Raw genomic sequence first — 16,236 nt, 5'->3', positions numbered from 1 at the left:
GGAATATTAGGAAGGTAAGAAACTTTGCTTTGGTAGGTTTACTAATTTCAGAAACGGTGAGAAAGGGACGTTCTCGGTTTCTCACGTGCGATTACGGATAATCTAAACAATCGCTCGTGTGGCCCTGCCACTGTAAATAATTTCTATTATTTGTTTAGAGTTTTTTTTTTTTTTTTTTTTTTTTTTTTAAGGATTATTTAGTTGTATTACATCATAGGTTGGGTCCCATTTGCATTTAAATAATAAAACTATCTGTAATTGACTTGATTTAGTTTCTTGGTTGGGGGTCTTGAGGGAGGAGACCTAATATGGGTAGGGTTGTAAATGGATTGGTTTGGATCAGATCGGGTCAATCTAGATTAATCAAATAAGGATTAGATCATATTCAAAATTGATCCAATAAAGATGAATTTGATGTTAATTCGTTTGAGGTTTTATCATTCATCAATATTAAAAAATCAACTAAATCTAATCCAATAACAGTCAAATCTACTTGAATTCACAAGCATCGTTGTACTATTAGGAATCATTGTCTCTAGTTTAATTACTGAGCCAACCTCTCGGACTGATCAAATCCAATTTTATAAATAAATTAGAATTTGACCACGCTTATGACACAAGCTTCTTCTTTTGGGATTAAAAGAGTAAAAGATGAAATCTTTGGGATTCGGATCAGGATCAGTTTAGTACCAATTCAATAAGAATCGGATCAAATCATTACTGAACCATATTCTTTTCGGATCTTAATATTAGGATCCAACCCCAATCCAATCATATGGGTTGGTGTACAAAATCTAAATACACTTCATATATTTTTAATTACGACATTATTGATCAAGACTCAAAAATTGGATGTCGAGGTATCAAAATAGTTAATAAATTAGAGTCAAATTAACAATTTAGTCTACAAATTTGATTCCTTGTCCATATTTTAATCAGATAATGCTCCAACCAGCTATATCTCAGCTTGACTTTGAATTAAAGTGTCCATTACACATAAAATTTTGAGCAGCTTGACTTTCACCATTTGTATAATTTATTATCGTGATCCCATCAAGTTTCATTTTATGGTCCAGAGATTGGGACGACGGTACGCCAGAATGGCCTACATCTCTCATTTTTATATTTTAATTCATATTTAAAACATGGAATGGAAACCCTATGCAAAGCACAGTAAAATAATGATTAATCTCAGAATCTAAGACCTTCAATGGTTGCTTTAGTTTACAATATCACACCTACATTTGTCTTTCTTTTTTTTATTATTAAACATATTAAATAATAAAATTATATATTGCACACCAACTAAAGATATAGATGTAAAATAAATAAATAAAATAAAAGGTTGAAGGGGGAAGAAAGTACCCAATAGCAATCCAAATTCCAAAGTAATCAAACTTCAATTTCTTTATCACAATTTAGAAGCAAAGCATATAAATAAATTATACTTGAGGGATTAAAAATGGCTTACGAAATCCTTGGGATTCTGGAAACAAATCTCAAGGACCATCAACCAGCATGAGCTTTGGAACACTCCTAGGATAAAATATTTAGGGTAAATTACAGTTTGACCCCTGTAATTGGAAATAATTTTATGTTGACCCACCCTAAAATTTTGATAATTGCACTTATCTCCCCTATGACAAACATTGATAACAACCTTGAAATGTCAATTTACCATTTTACCCTCTTATCTTATCTTATCTTTCTTTCATTGAAAAAGAAAAAAAAATTTAATTAAAAAGTCCCTATCTAAATATTCACCCTTATGCATGAACCCAATTTATTTTTTTAAAGAATATTTTTGAGGTGTCAACATATAATTATGCCATACCATAGGGGTGAAAGTGTACTTTACCCAATTATTTAAGGGTTTTCCATGTTGAAGAGGTGAGAGGTTCATGGTCATTGGGAGTCACAAACACAAATTGGTAGAAACAGCTAATTGTGTGTAATCTTGGACAACTCTGCAACTTGGTACCAAGATGCTACAGTATCTTTCAAGAGAGGATTCCCCTAATTTTTGCAAAGAAAAATTAAACATCTGTATAATTGAAGGAAATTCTTTTCTAGGGAATATAAATTTCTTGAAAAAAGAAAAGTCATGGAAAGATGGGTCTATCTTTTCCATTGAACCAATGAAACGGTCAAAAAACAGAGTTGGTTTTAGTTTTGGAGTGGGGGTAAATCCTGATAAAGTAACATTGGGATGTGGGAAAAAGGGTGAGAAAACATTTCCCACAGGGAAAATCAATTTGGATTGAAAAATAATTCTCCAGAAAAAAGGAACAAAACTGAAAATTACATTTTTCACACCCAATTGTCGTACGCAATCAATAACACACTAATAAATACAGCAACGAAATGAATCAAGGGTTATCGAGCCCCCTTACATCACCACCTATTGTCACGATTCGTCTCACAGGCCCTTCATGGACCCATATATGGGGTGATGCAACTTGGGGCAAGCCTAATTTGAACTTGTGTCAGGTAGGGGACAAATGATACTTTACCTCGGATAGAGCCAAGGCTGGAATTTCAGATTGGCTTGGATTCATGCCATTTACAGCCCGAATCCAACCATCAGTAAAACCATGATGGTAAGGTCAGATAATGGAGAGATGATTTGGGTAAATATTCAATAAATGTCAATTAGAACCGTCGTTAGTCAATTTTCTTTTCTACACAGAAAAGCATAACTAGAAGGAAGGTAAGGAAAACACAGTTATTACATAACACAATACGATTACTGTTCATTGTCGTTTGGCCGTCGATATGGCACATATCGATGGTCCTTCGACGCATTTTTCCTTCTCCTCTTCTCAATGAAGGATTCAAGTTTGCCAGCTTCCTGCAAGATATACAAGTACAAAAAAAAAATGAGGGAAAAACAACAATACTTTAATTTCTGCGATAGTTCCCAAACAAAATGGTTCATGCATTCTAAAAAGCTTAGACATAACCTTAAGACTCTTATATTTCTCAATAAGCTTTCGCTCCCGTATTTCCGCTGCAAAAATTTAAAAACATATTAAGCTTTGTAAGATTTCTCTGTGAAATTATAGCGGATATATGAGAAGGGAGAGATGGAAATATACATTTCTTGAGATAAAATGGTTGTTTCCCCTTCTTTGCCGCTTCTCGCTCTTTCTTCTTATGCTCAGTCAGAATCTCTGTTTCAACACGTTTTGTTGACCCTTCCCTTAGTTGTTTGTCCTGAAGATGTATATGCACTTAAAACTTCATACAATAACACATGAAGATAGACATGAAAGTTGACATAGTTGTATGTGGCAATTAGTTCTTGTAAGAGAAACTACATAAAACACAAGGCTTAAAGTAAAATATAATAATCGTCACAATGTAAACTAATCTTTGCATAAAAGTATATTTTTTTTTTCTTCCAGTTCTACAATTACTTACAATCCAAGAAATGTGATTCTTCAAATCAGAAATGACGTTTGGGTCCTTTGATTTCTTCATTGACTTCTTTAGTTCCTATAAAACCCAAAGATTAACACAGTTAGCAAAAGAAAGACGGCTTTAGGTAGAGTGGAATGGAGGAAAGAAGATTCATTTAGCCTTGTTGTTGTCACCAAAGAGAAACTATGGACGTGCTCATTCAATAGCTTCAAGCAAGAATCACCTCTTTCTCAGCAGGAAGTTCAATGTTGAATAAGAAGTTATATCTCTTCCTGAACCTACAAAACCAAAGAAGCACAACTATACTTAAAACATGCTTCAAGAAAAAAAAATGTATAATTCCATGATTGGGATTATAAAGAAAGATTTTTGGAGTGGCAGGATTAAATGGTTTTTTGACAACCTCCACCTCTGTAGGCACCAATAAGGTGAATCTGTAGAATGAAATGTTAGAAAATTACCTTAATAGGATAGAAGCACCTCTATATTACTATGAAAAAGCTGGATAACATGAATTCTTTTGTGGAAGGATTTATGAAAAATTCCAGTTTACACTGAAGTGTCAAAACTGCATTAGTTAATGTATTATGCATCTCTAGCAGTTTTAAACAAAAAATAAAATATCCTTTGTTTTCACCATTTTTTTTTTGGCCGGGGAAGAGACCATAAAGAACATACCACACTTCAACTTATGCCTATTCTGACACACACCAACCAACCTGTTAATAGGACCCAAGTGACCCATGGAAACGATAAGAGAACACCATAAACCAAACTGCAAGTTCAACCCCTCCAAACTCAACTTGACTTCAAGGTCCTATAACCGTAAGGCAGTAATACCCTAGCAAATAGTACCATTGCATCACTTTCAACAAAAAAGCTATCCAGGAATTTTGGGATTTGGTAGCCCATCAACAAAGGGTAATGAACCACACTAATTATCCTACAAGAATCGAACTCTATTTCTTTTCTCCGCCCTAAATGATATTCTCTTCATGCAATGTGTAATAGGCATCTTCTGTCTTCATGTATTGGCCTTCATATTGTTACTGATAATAAGTTTATGGAAATGTTATTCAATGACTCAAGAGAAAGCCATCGTCTTCAAGGCAAAGATAAATCTCCAAAGATAAAATGGTAACACTTATATGAAGCACCCTTTCGAGCTTACTTCTTATCTCTCCTCATTAACCCCACCTCAAAAGCCATGATGCTCGAAAAGAAAGATAAAAACTCTTTTTGGAATGGGAAAAAAAGATGATGAAAATAAGTATTATTTAGGGCCGGTTTGGAAGGGATATTCTCTTCATGCAATGTGTAATAGTCATTTTCTGTTTTCGTGTATTGGCCTTCATATTGTTACTAATAATAAATTTATGGAAATGTTATTAAATGACTCAAGAGAATGCCATTGTCTTCAAAGAAGAGATAAATCTCAAACATGAAATGGTAACACTTACACAAAGCACCCGTTTGAGCTACTTCTTATCTCTCCTCATTACCCCCACCTCGAAAGCCATGATGCTCGAAAAGCAAGATAAAGACTCATTTTGAATGGGAAAAAAAAAAGATGATGAAAATAAGTATCATTTAGGGTCAGTCTGGAAGGGGATGACGGAGTTGAATTCTTGAGAGTTGACAATGGGAATAGTAACGTACCTGTGTGATTGGAACCAAGTGCAAGTTTTTGAGATTTGAAAGGGTTTTGACTTCCCTGCAAAGAAAAGGAAGATAGAGAACAAGGGTGCTCACAAGCTACGACAAGATTGGATACTCTTCAACAATTGAATGAGAGGATGGTGAGATTGGGCCTGATTAAAGAGAAGATGTTGATCTTTGTTGCTGATAGCTATCATCAGCAACAACGAGGATGCTCACCCATAGTAATCACCAATGACAATGAGGACTGGTGATAGTGGGTGATGGTGAAAATATGGGAGGGTAGAGAAATTGGAGGTGGGCAAGAGAGGAGGATGAAAATTTATTCTCAGGGTGTGAGAGTTGCCCATCCAAGGGGAGGGTGGTGGTTGCAATACACAAGCCCAGCTACTAAAAAATAGTGTAGTGAACTCTATGTTGGAGTTGCAACTCACAAGAATTAGTCAACCAAACACAGAAAGTGTTGAGTCACGGGAGTTGCAATTCCAATTCCAACTCCGTTTTCCAAACATGGTCATTGTGGACTGAAGATCATTTTAAGTTCCAAAGAATACGAAGGAATTGCTTTATATCCTTAACAATGATGAATAAAGTTTTCTAGGAAAGTGGTTCTTGAGATTTGGGGAAGATATCACTAGCATATTAAGATGTATTAAAAGCAAGCATAGAAGAAGGAAATCTGGATAGTCTAGTCACGTTGATGCTACTAGCTAAGGTGTGAGTGTTTGGAAGGGATAAACAACTATTATGAAGTTTTATACCAGAGCACTCTCTTCGAGGTGGACTCCAATAAGTGATTATAAGATTTTTTTTTTTTTTTTGGATAAGTATAAATGTATTGAATTAAAAAAAAAAAAGGAAAACGAGATGGCTCCCTAAAGGTACAAAGCACTAAAAATAAGAAGAAAAAAAAAAGGCCAAAACAAGCAACAACACTAAAATAGCGGAGGAAGAGGAAATTCTAATATCAATTGGGAAGCAATGTGAATGATTGGGATGTAAATGATTTTGCTGATTCATTACCTCACCTATCTCTGTTGATGACATAGACCATAGTCACCTTCGGAAGTGGGACTGAAAAGAGGGACATTGGTGCACTCATTTCTCTTTTCTATCATGATACCCATTGCATCTTCAGCGAAGGATGATTTAGAGAACTCCATCTTGAGAAACGACATTATTCTTTGTTAATATTTCTCCACAAGGGTTTGAGAATTCGTTTTACAGTTATTCAATGTTTCTTGGTATTTAAGCACCCCCGTTTTATTTTTCTTTTGGTAAGCAAGAAGGTGAAGGTAGATACTGAACCCAGGACTGTGGCATTACCACTCACAGACTTTACCAGCTTACAAGCTGACATTGTCCTATTCGAAGCTTTTTTCAGCCTCAGAAATTGTTCTACAAACCTGTCCTAATAGACAAAATCCTAATTAGTTATTTACCCTAAAGTCTACAAGTCCTAAAACTTCACAAAGGTGAAAAACCTGCTGCTCTATATCAATTCTAAGAGTCAAGCTTCCACAATACTCAGGCCGGCATCAGATATATAAAACTAATGCATGTGGACTGGACCAATTTAGTCCAAATAAAATTGTTGTAAGGATACAAGATAAAAATTCACACCAAACATGTTCCACTAGCCTAAGGGTACAATCAAGCATATGCTCAAAGACCTTTAAATTACTATCCACATCTTGGAAAGATTAGAGGGTTTCTTTCACCAGAAACAATATTATATGCATGAAGATTTGATACAAACAACATTTATATCAAAACCTTATAAGACATTTCAAATTAATTGTAGGTATTAACATAATATTCCACCCTAGGACTAGCTCATTCTCACACAACAAAAGCTGAAAATTCAAATGTATTCAGCTTGAGAAGTGCTAATCATAATTTTTCTACTGTTTATGCCATTCCGGATATATTGAGTTTGGGAGAATGAGATGTTGTTCTGTTGTCCAAATTAGAATGTTCTTTTTCAGTGATAACACTGATAGAACATTACATTGAACAAGGTCATAGTATTTGTTAGCAATCATATATTGTCTTTCTTGTTATTCCCTCGTAACTCCCATTAAACAAGACTTAACTTGTTGCCTCAAAATCCTGTCATCTCCAATATTATTAATTTCTTTAGAGGTTTTGAAACTCTTATCAAGTGATGAGGACTCATAGGTTGACCAACATAAAGACAGCAGAAAAATAAATACACACTGTTATTGAATCACAAACAAAGATAATAATGTAAGAAAAAGTATTGAATTGAAAGACCAGTAAGTATAGATTACTTCTAAGCAAAAGAATAAAACAAAGTTTTAGCAGCCTATACACAGTTCATAATTACAATAACATGTTTATATCATAATAGTGATAAGCATTAAGCACATAAGATACACTCACCCATCAGTATCAAGAGCCCCGCATAAAGATTCAAATCGCGGATCACGAATCACCTGAAAAAAAATAACAAACAAACCAACCTCAGAATGCATGAGGATTTTTGTCGAAAATAAAATTGCCCATCAAATACCAGCCTCATATTCAATGTTGATGCGTACTCATGGCCTACAGACGGTGTTTGGTAGCAATCTTTGTACCTTTGAAGTGACTTTTATATTTCCTTCCTTTAATCTAATATCATTACTTTTTCTTTTTCTTTTGTTAAAAAAATAGTGAAATTCCATATCCATGAATCAATAAGTATAATCTCAGATAATGGTATCATCAAATTGGAGACCTGTTTTAACAAATACGAGGCAAGTGCGGATGAGATATTTTATTAAAGCATATACCTAGCATAGGACCGACAGGAGAATAAATCAATCAAATGCGAAGTAACATGGAAATATATATAAAAAATTGTTGTTCAAAATTTAGCTTTTATTCATGCAAATCCTTTGGTTCAATTGTTTCAAAAAATCAGTAAAGCTAATATCCCTCAGAGAGCAATGGCAATTCAAAGCCAAGTCATTAACAATGCCAATGAGTTATGGGCTTCGGGTTACTGAGTATCAAAGCAGCATTCATTCTCCCGAAAAAAATCATAAAATCTGATGTAACTAATTGAAAAAAAAAAAAAAACATATTATTTGTACAAAAAATAACGCTCACCTTCTTAGGTGCTTGAATGACCTCCCTAAACCTGCCCACAGGTTTCTTGCTACTGATCTCCATTGGCCTTCATAATAGGTTTCACGATAAAAATACGGATCTCCAATGTAGGGACGGTAAATGACTGAACGAACAAAAAAGTAAGAGAGATTCCGCTGGCACACCAAGTTTTACTAACAACACACCAATCCTTTTGGAATTAAACAACTATATATATGACTCCTAAGAATGGCTCATGAAAAAACACATGATCCCAACCGTTTAAATGTAAAATCCAATGGTTGAGATTTATCCTTAGGATAAGTATCTTCGAGATTTTTTTATTTTTATTTGTTTTCTTTGGCAGGCCGCACGTACCATCCTCCAGCACGAGATAGCAATTAATTCGAGATTTGTGTAATCAAGATACTCATAAATCTTAACCATTGGATTTTGTGTTTAAAGATCATGTGTTTTTTTTTTCTTGAGTCATTCTTAGGAGTCAACGGATCCCAACCCATATATATAGGTCGGTGTGTTATAAGTAAAGCTTGGCGTGTTAATAACAGCTCTCGAAAGAAAATACCTGTTCTTGTTTGCACGCCTGGCCTTCATCTCTCCTTTGGAACTTTTATGTAATGAATGGAAACCATTAGAGCGTGCTTTTTGAAGCTCTTCAAATGAGGCATCAGCAAGCTCACGCTCCAGCTCCAGCTCCACCTCCTATCAGAAATGATTTTCGGTCATCTTAAAGGAAACGGCCTGGTGAAACGATATGTAAGCTCAAGTTGTTTGAGTAACCAACCTCTTCTGAGGAGGATTCATATCCATCACTCGTATCGAGCTTTGTTTTACTTGAAGTTGTAACAGCCATGCTGGATTTCTGTATTTCTATCCTCAAACAGCGATTTAACCTAGACATCAAAGAGTTTTGGTTAAGAAAAATATTTAATTGTTCATTTAAAATTTAAATTTAACCAGTGCAGAATCACTGGTTAAAATATTTAAATTTAACAAGTGCAGAATCACAGAAAATGCTTCATTGAGCTGGAAGTTGGATATTAAAAAACAAGCTCATTAAACCTTATTGTAGAGAAAAGTTTTTTTATTTATGGGTAAGCTGGACTTGAACCCATGACCTCAAAGCATGGTTTCAAAACTCGTCTGAGACCGAGATGTACCGCCCGAGTCGTCTTTGGTATCGGGCATGGATGACACGAACGGACAAGTCAATTTTTCGGACGAGATATTAAACCCCACGTTCACTTTTCATTTTTTTGAACGAGACGTCTCAAATGTATCGGAAAACTCGTCCGAGACGACTCAATATCTAGCATGGACGAGACGAGACGAGACACGAAACTGAGTTTTAAAACCATGCCTCAAAGTTGATTTGTTATGTGTCAAACCAACTGAGCTATGGGTCTAAGCCCTGTTATAGAGAAAAGTTAGGTCAACAACAATACTCAAAGCTTACTCCCCACAGAGAAACCCTAACAAAAACCCCCCAAATCCAACATAAAAGAAGTAATAAATTTAATTCTCGTATCACTAATGTCATAGATCACTAGAAGATAACAGTAAATCTATGATCTCGAGTGCAATGAAGTAGTTAAGGAATCCAAGCTGAAGTTCATAAAAAGAGACAAACAAGAACAACATCATGAAGAGTAACAGAACTCGTAGAAGAGTTAAAAACCCTAATCAGTCCCACAAAAACCCTAATTTTCATTCAGATTCCAAAAAGGTGCAAAGAGGTGAGGTCAAAACCTGAAATTTCTCTACGAAACCAGCGTAAATCAATCTACTCACATATTATGTCAAATACGAATGTTCAATCACTTTAACTCTCAACCATTCAAAATTATGAACCAAATTTAACAGAAAATTGAAGAAATCTCTATGAAATAGAACTATGTTTGGATTGAGAGAAGAGAAACCTAGTTTCTCTCCACCCTATTTGAATTGAAAGAGAAGAGAAGAAAAAGAACCAAGTTTCTCCTGTTTGGTTAGCATTCATAAGAGAAGAGAAGAGAAATTATTTTTGTCAAATGACTATTATACCCTTCATAGTCTAAAGAACAAAGTTCTACTTGTACAATGATAGAAAATAAAAACACCTAAACTCATTTATAAAGAACATGATAAATATTCATCTTCCAACTAAATATCATACAAAGAAATTATTTTTAGTCAAATAACTATTATACCCTTCATAGTCTACAAATAACTATTGCACTCTACTAAAGAGTCGATAACTGAGTTGAGTTGTAATAAAAATTTTTTAGTCAAACGGATATAATTCCCATCACTCGTGTGGAAACATGGGTAGTGTCACCAATAGGGTCAAGCTTTGCAAGACCAAAATCAGAGAGCTTTGGATGATACCCTTCATCACGAAGGATATTGGATGATTTTAAGTCCCTGTAAATAACAGGAGGGTTTGCTTTATCATGCAAGTACTCCAAACCCCTACCAAATGTATTCCAATCCAACTGCTCCTTATCGGGTGGAAGATCTAAATATTGAAGGTCAATTGAGTCATCTATATAGAGCTTCACTAATCTCATTATAACTTGATATTTCTTAACAAAGAGTAACAACATCAACATAAGCGATTCCCCAATTCATCCAAGAAAATACAGCTAATTTACAGTGTGAATTCAAATAAAAGGGTGTGTTGTTCTTATACAATCAAAGTAATCTCCTCACTAACATGATACTCTTAAGTTAAGAAGTGTTGAAGCATTCAAAGAATAAGCACACTAATTATCCATTTCATGCACTTCTCTATAACTAAAAAAATTGTTACCACTAAGGGTAGGTGAGTTGTATTATATTACTCTTCTTCTGTGCATCTGAAATAGTAGAGGATGACAATAAGCTAGGGTTTGTAATGCTTTTGTCGCATCATTTGTTCTCCGCATAATACCGAAAAATGATCCAAACAGTATGCTATCTCTGTGAGAGTTCAAGTCCACTTCACATCCTTGCAAACCATGCCATCTTGAATGGATGATAATAGGACTAAAATTGTCCAGGTCCTGCATATCAAATCCATTTGGTTTTAAGAATCTTTACATGTATAACCTCTCCAGGTCTTCTCCTACTTGTAAGTTGTAACTATGCCCAGCTCTCCTTTTTGTGACCCAACCCTGTTAGAGTGGCCTTTTCAATCCATGATACTTGGATACCTTCAATAGGCCCAGCATACCCACCTCAACACAATTTGATATCAAATACTGCATAAATACTTCTAAGTACAAACTTCTCATTTCCTATTTACTATTAGTTATACTTATATTCCTAAGTTTTACCAATTTTCTTGTTTGTCTTGTCAACAAAATATGATGATACACCAGACTACTTGAGTTTATGACATGCTCTATAACCTCAAGAAGAACCATTGGCAATATACTACCTAGTTCAATGACAGCCAAACCATAATAACATCAGTATGACAAGCTCCTATACCATAGAATTCCTCTATCACATCCCAAAGTCTACTTTAGATTATCTCAAACTATGGGTATGCCATAGCCATGGAGATGGTACTTCCAGGAAATGCACTTCCTATGAAGACAAGGTTGGCATTCATGGTGCTCAAATTATTCAACCTATAGATGAAAAAAAAATAACAAAAGCTTATGCAGAACATAAATTTTCCACCAACATATATGCACATAAGGTGCACGCATTTGTCACAATGTGTTAGAAAAAGGTGCATAAAACCACATAATTTTCAAATCTCATTTGATATAACTTACAAAATTAGCTATAAAAATCCCCCCCAAAATTAGTGATCTTTTTTTCAGATCTCATCAGTTGTAGAGAGCCTTCACTGATACCAAATCAGCAATCTATTTTATTAAGCAAACCAATCTCTAAACTCTCAACTACAAATTCCCAACCACCAAACACTCATAAACCTCCAAAATCTACCAAAAAGAAATTCAAACCCAAATCAACAAACACGTTTTTAAGCACAACCCAGATTACCAAACACAATTTTGGGGAAAATCCAGATCACCTCAACTGGTACAGAAACACACAAATCTAAAGAAAATGACTAAATTCCAAAACTTTCAGAAGCAAATGCAGCAAACCCAGACCATCAAATTGGGGAGAGAGAAAAACGCAAAGGCTCAAAATCCTGCAACCTTACCTACGCCTCTTTTGGTCAAAGCTCTAACAGCTATGAATGATGTTTGAAAAATTCAGTCGAATTCTCATGCAATTTCTTCTTCTCCGGAACAACAATATTGAACCCGAATTATTTGATAATTTATACTATTGGTTTTTTGAAATAAAACAGAAGAATGAGAGAGGGATGATACCTCAGGTCGTCTCCTACTCGAGGTCGTCTCCTACTAGAGTTCGTCTCCTACTCGATTTCGCCTCCTTCGTTCCACATCTCTAGGGTTTCTTCGCCTCCTTCGTTCCACTCCTCCAGCGTTTCTGAAATCAGATTAAATTTGTTCGTTTACTTGGGGTGTAAGTAGCAATAGCTGGCCTGCCAATATTACCTGTCTTTGAAATTTTTGAAAATAGTGAGGGACAAACTTGGAATATAAAACTTTTTTCTCTTCTTTTCCCTTCTCTTCACTCCACTTCTCTTCTCTTCTCTTCTATCCCCACTTAACAATCCAAACATGAGAAATGGAGAGAAAATTACATATTCTCTTCTCTTATCTTCTCTCGATCCAAACAAGAATACTATATAAACCCCCAATTCAGTACTAGAGAATACAAACCCTAGAAAGATTAATATAACAAGAACATCATTTTTAAAATATATAAAAATTAAATTAACCCAAGAAATCGAGTTGGATATTGCGAAGCTCTTCTTTTCGCTTTATTCGAAAACACAATCAACCAAAACATCGCGAAATTTGACAATTATTTTGTTACTAAATACAAAGGATGGGAAGGAGAGAGTTATCGACTTACAACTAATAGACACGTGTCAAAATTTGGGCATGCATTGTTGTTGTTAAGATGTCTAGTTTTGTGTGCAACGTGGTGATTTTATGATTGAATGATTGGGAAGGTAGGAAATATTGCTTGGGTGGGTTTGCTAATCTAAGAAGTGAAACTCTTTCTTTACGAACTTATATTGCTTCGTTTGTTTTTATCATGGGAAGGTGTGGTGCTGATTGTGCTGATTGCGGACATTCAACACGTTTAGCATGTTTGGCTCATTGCACTAGTTGTCAGGTGTTGAAAATATTTGACTAAATTTCTATCGAATAAGTCGACTCCACTATCAATTTGTAATCGAGCCACAATAGAGTAGGTTTCTGTGTCCTTCCCAACTTGAAGACAAAGGTTTGTATCTAAAAAAAAAAAAAAAAAATTTGCTTTTCTTACTAATTTAGTACGTTTCAAAGATTACTAAGGTCATCAGGCCCACATTGGCATCCAATCCAACACCACGACATTTTAGAATTCATGAAAAACTCATATTCAAATATAAAAAAATGTTTCGAACTTCATCCAAAGTGTTGAAAATGGATCATTACTGAACTTTCAAATTTAAAATAAAAATCCAATTGTGAAATAATTTTTTTTTCCAACTCTTAATAATATTGAAGTCTTATTAAGTTAGTCGTGCTAATCTCACTCGTGAAAAAAGACTTTTAAGTTTTCCTCTTTTTCTATCAAAAATATTTATTTTAAATATATATTTTATTTGTCTAATTTTATAAGCAAAAACTTCAGAAAACAACTTAATTTCAAGAAGCCCTTATGGATGGATTTTAGCATAATTTTAAAACAAGTTAACTTCAAATATGACTTGACTTAATCGTATTTCAAGATGTCTTGATACCAAAATTCTATGTAACCAAATCATCAAGTTAACTAGGTAAGTCATCAATTAAACTCGATTGAGTTAACTTGAAAATGCACCAAGTATGGTAAAAAAACTCCATCGAGTTACATATTCGATAATATATAATATGTTATGGAGAACACAAATTATTATTTTTATCTATTTTAAAATATTAAAAGTTATCTCCAATTATTTATGAATATAGTTGACTCAGACTTGTTGATTTGACTCAACATCCTAGTTTAGTTGAATTTTAAAACTATGATTTTGGTTTTAAGGGTAGGATAAACCATGTTTTTATCCCTATATTCAACATCTTATAAGTTATATAACAAACAATATAATTAATAAAAATATAAAATTTAAATTCATTCAGTACACTCAATTCAACCCACCAAGGGTGTGCCTAAGCGGTAAGACACATGACTAGAGTTTCGAACGCACTCCTCTAGGTTGTGCATTCGAAACTCTGGACCATCCTTGATTAACTGCCGCATGTGCTGTGTGGGCCAGGTGCATGAGGCCATGGATTAGTCCTGTCGGGTATGACTGGGAAAAACTGGATCAAGCCTGTCCAATGGACTGTCTGATGAACCGGGGCCCGGTCCGCTACCAACGGGGATACCATGTCCAAAAAAAAAAAAAGTACACTCAATTCAAAAGGTTAGTTCAACAACTTTTCCTTATCTTCGACACGTTGATTAAGCAACAACAATTTTAAACGCAACTTTTCCAAACAAACCCATAGTAACGGATACATAAATCAAGACCAAAACTCCCAACATGAAAATGTACTTGGCTCGCTATTAATAAAAATACAATATATAATCAGTCAAAAATACTTTAGTTACTAACTCAATAAGAATTTAAATCTTACCAAGGGTCGTTGGGCCTACATAGATTACCACATTGACAGTTGAACACAAAATCCTTCTAGATTTTATGAAAAAGCTCATGTTCACGATATATATTTTTGAACTCGATCCATGATGTTGAAAATGGACGACTATCGAACTCTCAAAATTTAAAATTCAAGGAAGAAAAATAATAGGTTTTTTTTATTATTATTCAAAGTTCTTAGAATTCCATTATCTGTTTTTGGATTCCAAAAAGTGAGATCACGGCTCTTATAAAGATTTAAGTCAATTTTCAACAAATAATTTTTTTTTTTGAGTTTGTTGGATTCCTCAACAAATTTTAGGCCAGATAAAAAAACATTTGTTAGATTTTGACAACATATGTTCTTTATTTCAAAAAGCATTGAAAATAGTCAAAACACGAAATTTTTAAGTTTATGTGTTAGTTTTTCAACATCACCAATCATTCACAAAAATATCGAGCGTGTAATCCGCAGTGATTATTTATTTAAAATATGTTTATTCTGTCCACAATGGGACAACACACATTTGCTATTTTATTTTTTTTGAATTTTCTCTCTTTTTTTTTTTTTTTTTGTAACGTGTGACTATTATATTTTGTTATGAAAAATATATTGATTTAAAAATCTAACGGTTTAGTGAATGCATCATTTTGAGGTGTCTTAGTATTGAATAAAATTGTATATTTTGAATTGTCAATGTTTACTATTAGATTGAACTATTATAGAGAATTTTTTTAGTGTTAATTATTGAATATTTTTACCAAAAATACCCACACATATATTTTATATCGTAAAAGACTTGTAATTTTTTTACCTTCAATATTTCGATCTACATCTTAACTCACGAGTTATGAGTCAGGTCGTAGACTTAGATTTTGGGTGTCACATAGTATGAGTAATATTTTCTTAGGGTCACTCATGAGGGTGCTTTCTCACTTACATTGTGTGTGTGACGTGCAAGTATTGGATATGCCCAGGGGAGGCACCTACATGCCTTGGCTTCAACCCTGGGTCATCAGACCCCCTATTCGAACGTAAGTTTGGACACCCTAATTACAAAAAAAATTGACCATGTATCATTATTGAGAAAATGGAGATGAAGAAAGGTAATATATAAAGTTAAAGATATCATTTGGAAAATGAGTAGAAGAAGAAAGAGAATAAAATTAGGATATTTTTGAAAAAAAAAAAAGATAATAAATTTGATATTGTCTTCCTATTGCAGTGACACATTCTTTACGACAAATAAAAATTATACATGAAAGGCAACCCATATTTTATTATGGATTTTGTTAACGTGTGCCATTGGGGTACACGTCAAAGTACATTAAATATACTTTAGAAA

General features: G+C 34.1%; 1 protein-coding gene across 1 annotated transcript; it reads right to left on the bottom strand.

The window, feature by feature from the left end:
* Positions 1 to 2,625: 2,625 nt before the first annotated feature.
* LOC147393625 (rRNA biogenesis RRP36-like protein) lies at positions 2,626 to 12,671 on the bottom strand. Its single transcript, XM_086456269.1, has 10 exons — positions 12,516 to 12,671; positions 8,984 to 9,092; positions 8,765 to 8,901; positions 8,200 to 8,266; positions 7,489 to 7,541; positions 3,647 to 3,701; positions 3,424 to 3,498; positions 3,099 to 3,216; positions 2,964 to 3,010; positions 2,626 to 2,851 (listed from the first exon to the last, which is right to left on the bottom strand). Exons 2-10 carry the CDS (start codon positions 9,050 to 9,052, stop codon positions 2,747 to 2,749), a joined length of 726 nt encoding a protein of 241 aa, XP_086312395.1. The 5' UTR covers positions 9,053 to 9,092; positions 12,516 to 12,671; the 3' UTR covers positions 2,626 to 2,746.
* Between the last annotated feature and the right edge of the window lie 3,565 nt (positions 12,672 to 16,236).

Source organism: Akebia trifoliata, chromosome 10, assembly GCF_017979445.1.
Source record: "Akebia trifoliata isolate Shusen 1 chromosome 10, ASM1797944v1, whole genome shotgun sequence".
In the NCBI taxonomy this organism is placed as follows: domain Eukaryota; kingdom Viridiplantae; phylum Streptophyta; class Magnoliopsida; order Ranunculales; family Lardizabalaceae; genus Akebia; species Akebia trifoliata.
The sequence above is the reverse complement of the archived record's forward strand: the minus strand, read 5'-3'. Positions and strand labels throughout refer to the sequence as shown.

What these genes read in the sequence shown, in the direction of transcription:
- LOC147393625 (XM_086456269.1), bottom strand. Translation starts at nt 9,052, where the DNA reads ATGGCTGTTACAACTTCAAGTAAAACAAAGCTCGATACGAGTGATGGA. An exon ending in TCATTCAAGCACCTAAGAAG is followed by an intron (nt 7,542 to 8,199) that starts GTGAGCGTTATT and finishes ATTTTTTTTCAG; the next exon opens with GTGATTCGTGATCCGCGATT. An exon ending in AGAAATATAAGAGTCTTAAG is followed by an intron (nt 2,852 to 2,963) that starts GTTATGTCTAAG and finishes TATATCTTGCAG; the next exon opens with GAAGCTGGCAAACTTGAATC.